A 10,677-nucleotide genomic window follows, 5' to 3' on the forward strand; every position below is an offset into this window, starting at 1 on the left:
CTGCTCACATATAGTCATGAATTTACCACGGGGCTTCTCCCACCTTTTTATACACAGATTCTGAGACTTGCTCTGCCCAGCTTCTGGCTGGGGCTTCCGGCCATCATGCACAAAGAAGGACAGGATCTCGCCATCAACAACGACTCTCTTAGGCAACTACTCGCTTTCGGTACTTCCTGAACTCTCAGGGATTGTTTCACACAGAATCGCCCAGCTTCTTGCTGAACGGGATGCGGTCGTCGCTCCACGCGCGAAACAGTCATCCAGGAACAGGCTTAGCTCTGTGGTTCGCGATGACATGTGTGACTTCCTCTTCGAGACAAGTAAGGGAGGGGCAGAAATGCATTAGTAAGGACTCAGGGAGCTGAGCTGGTGGGTGGCTTGCCGCGTCGAGGGGTACATAGCAAGTCTCCGGTCAACTTGGCGCAGTTTGGCAAGTTGTTTGGCTCGATGGGTTGTTCGGCCTCGGGAGCTTCCAGCACCTCCGCGGGGGTTGGTCTGACTCATTCACATGGAAGCTAACACTGTCAAAGCAGTTGTAAACAGGAAAATACGTATGTGATATCCAGGTAGGCCGGTTTGGTAAGGTAGCATCAGCCTCCATATCTACGAGGCCCTGCAGATCCACAGGAAAACTCTCCAAACAAACTAGGCAGCAATCTTTAATGCGACACATAACTCCATCTCAACCGTAACGATGAAAGCGTTTTTACTCACATTCTCCTCTCGACTCCTCTTCCTGAGAGCATTATCTTGTCGAGATGCCTCTCGTTCTTCAGCCCGCCGATGAGGCTGATGCTCCTCGCATCGTAGAGATCGAGCGTCTCGCCTATGCCTCGAACCCTCTCCAGCCTATCCTGTTCCCGGGACCATTCCCACCGCAGGCCAAGGATGAGCGTGCGGAAGGCCTCATCAAGCAGCTCCACGAAGATCCAACCGTCCGATGGGTGAAGGCGCTCGACACTGAGACTGGCGAGATTGCCGCGTTTGCGAAGTGGAACATCATCAAGGAACCTAGAGAGCCGAGTCGGGGTCGACATTTTGGTCCTGGATGCAACGTCGACGCCTGCGAGGAGTTCTTCGGCGGGATTCACAGGAAACGAAACGACCTGATGGGTGGCAAGGCATATTGCTGTGAGTTGACTCTGCACGGACTGGCCGCCCTCGTACGCCTTAACTGAGGAGACACAAACAGTACTTGACCTCCTGCAGACGGATCCAAAATACCAGGGACGTGGTGCAGGAGGAAAGTTGATACAATGGGGCCTTGACATCGCCGACGAACTGCACCTCCCTACGTACCTTGAATCGTCTCCTGCCGCCCACGGCTTGTATCAGAAATTCGACTTCCGAGATATTGACAAACTGACACTAGATCCCAAGTGGGACTACGGATCGGCAGACACGAGCATTTATTTTATGCTTAGGGAAGCAAAATAGAGACCGTCTTTGGCTTGGAAATAAGACTGTCCTGACTCCCTTTCACTTCCTGCAAGGTTTGATGATGGAAGCGAAACAACTTGGAGCCATATCCGTTTGCTGGAAGCTATGACAGATCTAGACGACTCAGTGAGTGGGAAGCTTATTCATGCCTATTCGACGGGATATGCCGTTTGGCGAGCGGATGGCCGGTAAGAAAGAAAAGACCTAGGGCAACTTCCTGATTCCATCCCCCAGAATACGCAGTTTCTGCGTCTGCGGACTTGATTCCCCAGCCGCCGCGCAGCCTGGGCGAAGCGGCGCATGTGGATTTGCTACCCTGACGGATTTTACATCTGGGTCTGATCTCAATCTTGAGTAGCCGACAAGCAAGGGAAGCCAACGACATGTGCGACGGACCAACCGCATCTTGCAGCAATTTTTCCGATTGAAATGCTTGTGCTGAATAAGGCTTGTTATCTAAGATATTCTAGGTCAGCCCAGCGGGCCTCGACTACCCAATACGTAGCAGCTGACCTACTTCCTGAATTTCATACCGACTATCCATCCGATGTGGTGTACTGCGTTTTTCGCCTATCTTTTCATACTTTGACCGACAACCATCCTGCTCAGAAAGCCGTCGTTCCCAGCGTCCGCACGCCCGCATCAAACTAATAATTCAACATTGAGGAAAACGCAGACTAACAACGTGCTGCGGAACCCCGCGTTCTTCTCTACCGCCTACTCAAAAAGAAAAGGTACGACCTTTGTCATGAGGCGCATGAGCGGAGGCAGATACATGGTAATGAATAGTTCTTTACGTGTTTATTCTACTTTTTTTTTGATTATCTCGCCTCGAGAGTGCGATAGATGAAGCTGGCCCAGCACACTTGCTTCCCCAATCATGCCCACAAAACTTCAAAGCGACTCCTGTTCCCCCTGTCTTTTCATTGAGCTCTACATTTCCCACGCAATTACTCGGGTCCTCCTAACGATATTCCACGATGGCGGTTCGTGTGGACGGGAGGGGCGGATACAATTGACGAAATGGAATCTACGAGTTGGAATATGACCGGCTGCATTTTGCTCTTTCGAAACCCGAATCGGCTGATATGCTTTTCAATCTGAGTGGCAAGACAGGTGGAGATTTTGCACTAAACTCCTTGCACCTGGTCCGACTGGATTTCACTCTCGGACGACGACGAACCATCCAGCATAGCTCTGGCATGCTGTTCAAGTAGGGATTCGCCGAGAGACAATGACTGGAATCAGATCAATGACCACAAAGTCACGGGCAATAGATGTCTTTCGACTGGCCCACCCGCTGCGGAACGCCCTCACTGTATCCAGCAAGGGCTGACGGACAAGATGCGACAACGCTGCTTAATCTTCAAGCAGCTCGAGGGGTTGGAGGGTTTGACCAGTACTCTCAGCAATATATTCGTGCAGGAACAGACTCACAATATGGTCCAATGGGATCCCGATAAGCGGCATGGACTGCTGCTATCCTCGGCGAAGCATGGGTTACTCCGATCCTGACCCTTCACACCTTCACCGAGTCGACTGAAGATTGATAAACCTCGGGTTGGTGAGGCATAGGCTATACACACAGAGCACGCATCTGTACACGCGTCTGTATGTGCATGCCTATCTACAGTGTCTGCCCAGCTGCCCGGCCACCCTTCGCGGGGGCGGACTACGGTATCATGCATGGAACAATGGAAGAAAGAAAGAAAGAAAGAGGCCATCGGAGAGAGAAACGCACACTAAATGGCCTGCCTCATTTCCTCCTTTCCTCCCTTCGTGAATGGGAGCGGAAATGACTCTGTTTTTGGCATTAACTACTCCCAATGCTCGGTGGCATTATACCACTTGTACACGGGAGAAACGAATATCAAATAAACCCCGAGCCCGGGCGGATCCCAGGTCCGACTTGTTACTCATTGTGTTTTATCATTGATTGATTAATTCATCTCATGCTTCTCCTAAGTTCTGTGACCCTGCGGCTGCAGCTGCGGTATCTATACTCGTGCTACTCTGTCTAACCCCGTCCTTGTCATGACTGATAACCTCCGTCTCAACAGCAAGCCTGCTATCCAGATGCCAGTGGTCCTCGAGAAACTCCCTTGCCCTGCGAAAGGCGTCGAGTTTCAGCTTCCGCTCCAGGTCGCTGATCCACGAGTCCGGGAACTGCGTCCACCCGTGCACGACGCCCTTGACCTCCTCGACGATCAGGTCGTCGCCGCGGCCCTCGTCGCGCACCTTCTGGATCCAGGTCATGCTCTGCTCGTTCAGCGAGTCGAACTGGGGCAGCACGAGTAGCATCTTGGCTTTCGGGTGGAGGCCGAAGTTCTCGCCATCCCGCGCCCGGATGTCCGCGAGCCCGGGACTTGCTCGTGGATGACCCCTCTTCTCGGGGGGTAGATAGGTCGGCATCAATTCCTTCTCGATCTTCCATCGTTCGACAAATCCTGAAGGGGGATTAAGCCCTTCGGGTCTTGGCCTCTCGTGTGGCAAAAGCCGGGCGTCCAAGCTCGGATAGAACAAGAGAACGGGAATGTCATTCGGCCAGTCCCAGGGCAGCGGGCTCACCCAGTCTGTCTCTGCCGTTGGGTCGTCCTTGATTCTGAGAGCGAGATTCAGGGCGATATTTCCTCCGGAGCTGAATCCTGAAAAGGCGATCTTCTGCTCGTCTAGTTCGATAGGTTTTCGTCCTTGTTTCAGCATCTCCCACAGCTATGCAACGGCATTAGTCTCTACCGCGGTTTGATGAAGCTCAATATGAGAACTTGTACGAATTCAATGTATGCATTTCAGAGACAGGGGGACTTACTATTCCTTCCCTTAGCGGCTTGAACGCTCTGCTGCTTGGGTCAATCACTGCAAGCACAACATCTTCGGCGTCGAGATTGGCTGCAGGGAATTGCGCATACGGACCGAGCCGATAGTCCACCGAGATGACGACGCAATTCAGCTCACGACACATCCTGGCACAGAAGGGTGCTTGCTCTTGGCATGATCCGAGGATGAAGCTGCCGCCGTGGAAATCGATCAGGACCGGCAACTTCGCATCGTGGTCGTCGTCGATGCCGATGGGCCTAAGAGCGTCCTTGAGGTGCGCACCGGCCGCGTTCTTCTGAGAGTGGAAGATATGGTGATGGCGGTGCTTGCGCAGGGGCGGGACCCAGACGTAGACCGGGATCAGATGCTTGCCGCGCGAGGGGATCTCGAAGACGATGGGCTGCGGACCCTCGGAAGCGGTGAAGTTGAGGACAAAGTCCGGGACGAGGCGGGGGAGGGAGACGAGGGCCTTGCGCCATGAAATGCCAAAGGGTTGCGTGAACATGGCCTCGGCGGGGTTCTTGTCATCGGTATACTTGTGTTTCATGGGAAGGATGCGATCTGGTGGTGTACTGTAGGTGCTAGCTTGTCCGGGGGTGGGCGGAAGAGACTTGGCGACATCAGTGTATGTACGAAGTATTTCAATCCTTTTTGCAGAGCGACTGGGGGTTTGTTATGGAGGATTTGATTTCATCCTTCAGCCTTGGATCCAACCTCGACGACTTGGGATAATACAAGGTTAGTCAGTCTGTAGTCAGATGGTGAGTTGGTGGTCGGTCAGTCGCAGAGGCTGTGCTCGCACTGATGATTCTACGCGCTGATTGGCTGTGTGATGCTTATGTAACAATCATGGCCCGTCTTTTAGCCGCCGCTTTGGTCTCGCCATATTCACGCGTCCTCCCTCAACGCGCGACGCGTCCGTTGCAGGCAAGTCTCCTCGGTACTCGCATGTTGGACGCGGGGAAGAGTATGATGCTTGCACCAACTATATTTGAGAAAGCCTTCCGTAAGCGACAAGACGATGTCCCGTATCCGCGCATTATCTTCGTCTGGTCGGCATGATTTAACAAGGTTACAAGTTGGCAAGATCATCAGGATTAAGCCTCATAGATTCAAGGGTGTGAGGAATGCTGTAGGCACTGATAGTATAGATATACTACCTCACAGTGCACTCAAATCTCCTATTAGGCTCTTACGACTAATTTCACCTGGCAGGCCAACATCAACTGGATCACTCCATTCTCCCATGGCGCTGAAGGGGGCATTGCTCAAGCCATATGCGTCCCGCCGTTCACACCCAAGCAGACGCCAGTCATCCACCGGGCCCTTTCCTCGCAAAAGAAGGCGGCTGCATATGCCATCTCCTCGGTCTCTCCAAGTCGGGATGCCGCAGGGGTCATGGCCAGCATTGGCTCAAGGCTGTCTCGAGTAGGGCCTGTCAATCCGTTGAATGCATCGGTGCTCGTGGCTCCAGGACAAATGGCGTTGACGGTACACTCATACTCCCGGCCCAGCTCCCTTTTATTTGGTAGGGAACCCGTCAGCGGGAGAAGAGAAGGGCTAAGAGAGCATTCGGTGGGTGAGCAAATGTGAAGTACTTACACAGCCCAACATCGAGTAAAACTCTCGATCATGCTTTTCGTCCCATTATAAACGCTCGCTCCTGGATATGGCTGTCGGGCTCCGCTAGAGCTCAGGTTGACAATCCTGCTCGGTTTTGCTAGATGTGGCAAGACGGCTTGGGTCAAGAGCAGCGTCCCGCGACCGTTCAAGTTGACTTGGGCGTCCCATTCCTCGAGGGTGACGTTCTTGAGGAATGTCATCCTGGCGATGCCAGCGTTGTTGACCAGGATGTCGACTTTACGACCGTTGGTGCGCTTGACGGCCTCTTCGACGAGGTGTTTTGGACCGTCCACCGTTGATAGATCGGCTTCGACAGCGAAACACTCGCTCACATGGCTCCCGCCGGTGGCTCGAATCTTGTCCAAAGTGGTCTCTGCTTCTTGTTGAAGTGAAGCAAACGGATAGTTTGTGACCACGAGAGCGCCTCTATATCAAAGGATCCAGTCTGTCAGCTGTGGGCTCGTCCTGAGATACAGAGCACACGCATGGGCCACACTGAAGGTTCGACCCTGTCAATTCCAACACCCCCTACCGACATACCTCGAAGCCAGCTCGATGGCTATAGCTGCTCCGATGCCTTTGGAACTCCCGCTCACGATGGCCAACTTTCCATCCAGAGTCTGCGGTTTTTGCACCATCTCTGTTGTTACCGAGCGAGAAACCGTTTGTTGCTAAAGTCAGAAAAGGGATGGGCGAGGACCTCTGTGGTGATTGATGGGTACTGTGTCCCAAGTACCTAATACCTAGTATCTAGGTATGTAGCAAGGCGAAGCGAGGTGTACTTGTATGTACTACCAAAGGAACAGACAGAACAGAACCGAACAGCGTCCTCCTCCTCATCCTTACACGCCCAGAACTGGCACTTTCCAAAGTACATATGGCGCGAATCCAACTCCGAATCGTGCTGCAGCTGCAGCTGCAGTCCAACGAAAAATGCGCCACTGGACTTGTTCGGTACACAGTACTCAGTCCACGGATGTTTGTATTGGACAGTTGGACGTTCCCCGTCCCCCACCAACGCAGCGCGTCGTGTTCCCCGGAGCCCTTGCGTTCTGTGCTCCTGTGCCTCTGTGCGCAAGTGACTTACTTGTCCATGCACCTGTCTTGTCGTGTTGAACGGCCATTGGATCTCCTCCCACGGTCTGTTCGGCCTCTGCATCCATCGTGCGCACCACACGATGGGACCGTGAACTCCCGGAGGAGCCACCACCACCACCGCCACCACGCCGACAACCTACTTGAGTTGTGGTGCAGATCAAAACCAAACCCCCCGGAGCCACTGGGCAACCTACTTTGTACTTTGTACTTTGACCTGTACATGTACAGGTACAGATCAAACCCCCCTTACCTACATTCCGGGGTCGATTGCGATTGCGATTGCGATTGTAGGAAGGTACCTCGTACCAGAAAGATTACCGGTGGGAACCGGGCATTCTCAATTCCACAAAGGAGTCTGGGCTCTTTGTTTCGCTTACGAGTCAAGTTGAAAACCGACCCCGTTACCAGTGCCACTGTATGCCTATTTTACATATTTCCGTATATTTATCTTAGGTAGCCACTTAGCCTGCTTCCTGGCAGCTCAAGAGTCTAGCACCTACATAATTACTCGGTACCTAACGCACTCCTCCCTGCTCCTCTCCCGCCTCCCCCTCCACAAAACCAACAACGGGGCGCGGGTGACTGGATAATTATCTGAAACTGGAACTGAAAATACCCCACAAGGCCCCATATGTATGGTTTTTGACTTGACCTGTGTAAAAATATACAGTCAGTTCATGACAACTGAGCATTCGACGACGACGACGACGACGACCCCTGACAAAGACAAATGAAAAAGGCCCACGCGCCGGGGAAGGGGGGAGACACAGTGGGAAATCCGTGAGCTTTACAGGGCTACAAGATTCAAGGCTCACGGCTCACGGCTCAACAACATCGCCCCTCCTGTCCATCTAAAGCCCGTGACAAGGCACGGAAGAGCCACTCCACTCTTATGCAATGTTGGGCCCATATGTCAGGCACGAGCAGAGCAGAGCAGCCGCGCAGTCAAGACGCCGAATACAGTCGTGGTACTCTGTACTTGTAACACTGGTGCATGCACCGAACACTTTGTATACATATCGATATTGTCTCTGGCTCAAAAGAATTCGCTCGCCCTGGCTTGTGTTGCCAAACATCGCCTGCGTCTACTTTCCGTTGTGTCCATTGCCACCATTCTTTCCCTTCCCGCCCGTCTTCTCACTCCTTGCCAGTACCTCTTTACATTCGTCACAATACCACTTGGCGCTCTTGGGCACGCTTTTCAGCCCAATACACTCCAAATGGAACCATTGCCTGGGACAATCGTCCCTGTCGCACGCCACCATCTCCCCGTAACTCACCCCTTGACAGTAGCAGTACCTCTCTTCATCTTCCTCCAGTCCGTCGATTTCTTCATCCTCGTCCTCTACCTCTCCTGCTTCGGGGTTAATCACCGGGGTGCCTGTCGCCAGGTCGCGGTCTGATGGCGTGGACGATTTCGTGGGAGGGTCCGTTTCATCTTTTACCCGCTGGCTGCCGAGAGCATTCGAGGTAGAAGGAAACGACAAACTCGCACTCTTTTTGTGAGGTCGCTTCATTGGCAAGCCTTTTGGTGACAGAGAATCGTGGAGACCGTGGTCCTTCACTCTCGGTCTGGCTGGGCGTTTGGCTTTCGTGGCACCACCGCCATTTCCGCCAGTCGACGACGTCTCTGCAGCGTCGACTTCGGCAAAAGTGCTAACTACCGGTGTTGACGTCTTGGAGGCTCGGCCTCTACCCAAGCGCTCGTTCTTCAGTTCATTTATTTGCAGTGCTGGCGGCAGACGCGGCGACGCTGCCTCCTTTGCGGATACTTCCTCTTGTAGGTCGCCCTTGGCAGTATCTTGCCTGCTGGTGGTCTTGTCCGACGATGCGATCCCTTTCGCTAGTTGTTCGCCATCCGCGTCATTCAACCTCGCAGACTCATGTTCAACTAGTCGCTCCCCCTTCTCGGCTTTTGTGTCTGTTGTGCTCTTCCCACTAACCGCAGCGGAACTGCCCAACTCCGATATACCAGCGGCCACATTGTTGTTATTATTCCCATTTCTGCTCGATGTCAGGGAAGAAGGTCTCCCTTTCACGCTCTCGACAGTATGTGCAGAATTCTGGCGTCCTCGACCGGCAGGGCGGACTGCAGAGAGAGCAGGACTACGCTTGTAAGCTTCTTTCCCCGTTGTTCCAGCAAGCGGTGACGAGGCGAGTTTGGGCGAGTCTTGGGTTGCGGCATTGATCCTAGAAATCCAATCATTAGCAGCACTCTCGGTTTTCTGATCATACACATACCGTTTGCGGGCCACAGAGGTGACAGTAGCGGATGCCTTTCTCTTCTTGGAGTTTTCTTGCTGCGAATTCTCCCTAGACATCGGGCGTCCTCCAAGCGCACTGCTTATCGAGCGTTCCATGGCCACACCCGCAGTTGCAGGCTTTTCCGGTCTCTTCCTCTTCCCCGTGCCTGCACCTGCGCCGCTGATGCCCAGCCCAGCAGGATCTAGTGCTGCATCAGCCGCCCGCTTCTTGCCGCTGGTGGTTGTTTTGCGCGTGGGTGCTCTAGATTCGTCAAAGTCAGAGTCGGCATGATTGGCGGCTCCCCGTTGCCTCCTTGCAAGAACCGCCTCCCTCCTAGCTTCGCTTCTATGCGCGACCTCGCTCTCATGCAGAGTGGCTAAGCCAGCGGCCGCAGCCTCTCTGCGCGTAGTGGGCACGGTGGGTTTCTTGATGGGATTCGTTTCGGTGTAGGCCCAATGCTTCAGGCTCCCCAGTCTGGCTTCTTCCGATATTTCGTCCGCGATGTGTGGCCATATACGATCCAATCTCTGAATGTGTCTCCCCACCTCTTCATTGGCATTGTTGATGACGTGGTTTTTCTCATCCATAGTGACCATGATCGTCATGAGGTTTTGCCTCAGAGCGTGGTATTGCTGTCTGCGGTGCATGATGATGGGATCGGCAGATCGCGCAGAGGCGAGGGAGGCGTTGTCAAAGGACGCACCGGCGACGCTGTTCGCTTCGCTGAGATTCAGGGTATCATCTGCGACAACGGAGCCAGCTAGGCTCTGAGAAGCAGCAGCTAGATGATTCGTTGTCACAGCACTGTCCGTCAGACACTGCTCCAAGATCTCTCGTAGATTTTCTTCAGGACCCCACGCTTTTGCATCGACCTCCTTCAGCAGTGAGGTGTGTCGGCGGTATTCTCGAGGCAAAGCGGAGATCGCATCGGCAAAATGAGTAATGGCAGGGTACATGGCTGGCGGGTCATTGTTGGCCTGGCCTTGTGAAGCGACGGCGGTGGAAGAGGATGTCAGAGCAAGACCACTGTTGGAGACGAGTGAGTTTTGGCGCAGGAGGGTCGATCCGAGGCCTTTCGAGGCTCTGGCAGGATTGGTTCGAGTCAGGCGAGATGGGACGCCTCGCACATTGGAGGTGCCCAGGGTTGTAGTCATTGTCGTCGTGGACATAAGGATATCCGATGGTGGGAAGGTAGACCTGAAGAGGACCAGAGCTGCGAGAGTGTGCGATCCTTGCGAAGATGGCCTGAGCGGGAAATCTAGCAAATTTATCACAGCATCGGCGGTACAGAATAAGCAGAGACTAAAACAGCGGAAACAAGATGATCAAAACAGTCGACAGCATCATCAAAGAGAGAAAGTCTGAGCTGGTCAACGAGGTGCAAGCGCGGTGGAAAATGTGGTCGAGAACGAACCATGGGGGGGAGCGCAGCCAGCGTTGCGCGCATCTCCC

The 10,677-nt window shown here is 53.6% G+C and overlaps 4 protein-coding genes across 4 annotated transcripts; 1 reads left to right on the plus strand and 3 right to left on the minus strand.

Annotated features, from left to right (window-relative positions):
* Positions 1–761: 761 nt before the first annotated feature.
* Positions 762–1,440, plus strand: Z517_09709 (uncharacterized protein; the record flags this gene model as incomplete). Its single annotated transcript, XM_013425617.1, has 2 exons — positions 762–1,134; positions 1,196–1,440. The coding sequence occupies 2 exons, from the start codon at positions 762–764 to the stop codon at positions 1,438–1,440; spliced, it is 618 nt and encodes a 205-aa protein (XP_013281071.1).
* A 1,953-nt stretch (positions 1,441–3,393) lies between these two features.
* Z517_09710 (uncharacterized protein) lies at positions 3,394–4,807 on the minus strand (the record flags this gene model as incomplete). Its single annotated transcript, XM_013425618.1, has 2 exons — positions 3,394–4,155; positions 4,253–4,807. The coding sequence occupies 2 exons, from the start codon at positions 4,805–4,807 to the stop codon at positions 3,394–3,396; spliced, it is 1,317 nt and encodes a 438-aa protein (XP_013281072.1).
* Positions 4,808–5,528: 721 nt separating this feature from the next.
* On the minus strand, positions 5,529–6,521 carry Z517_09711 (uncharacterized protein; the record flags this gene model as incomplete). The annotated part of the gene is made up of 3 exons (XM_013425619.1): positions 5,529–5,778; positions 5,863–6,309; positions 6,424–6,521. The coding sequence occupies 3 exons, from the start codon at positions 6,519–6,521 to the stop codon at positions 5,529–5,531; spliced, it is 795 nt and encodes a 264-aa protein (XP_013281073.1).
* A 1,545-nt stretch (positions 6,522–8,066) lies between these two features.
* On the minus strand, positions 8,067–10,379 carry Z517_09712 (uncharacterized protein; the record flags this gene model as incomplete). Its single annotated transcript, XM_013425620.1, has 2 exons — positions 8,067–9,171; positions 9,223–10,379. The coding sequence occupies 2 exons, from the start codon at positions 10,377–10,379 to the stop codon at positions 8,067–8,069; spliced, it is 2,262 nt and encodes a 753-aa protein (XP_013281074.1).
* Between the last annotated feature and the right edge of the window lie 298 nt (positions 10,380–10,677).

This window comes from Fonsecaea pedrosoi (assembly GCF_000835455.1).
Source record: "Fonsecaea pedrosoi CBS 271.37 unplaced genomic scaffold supercont1.6, whole genome shotgun sequence".
NCBI lineage: Eukaryota > Fungi > Ascomycota > Eurotiomycetes > Chaetothyriales > Herpotrichiellaceae > Fonsecaea > Fonsecaea pedrosoi.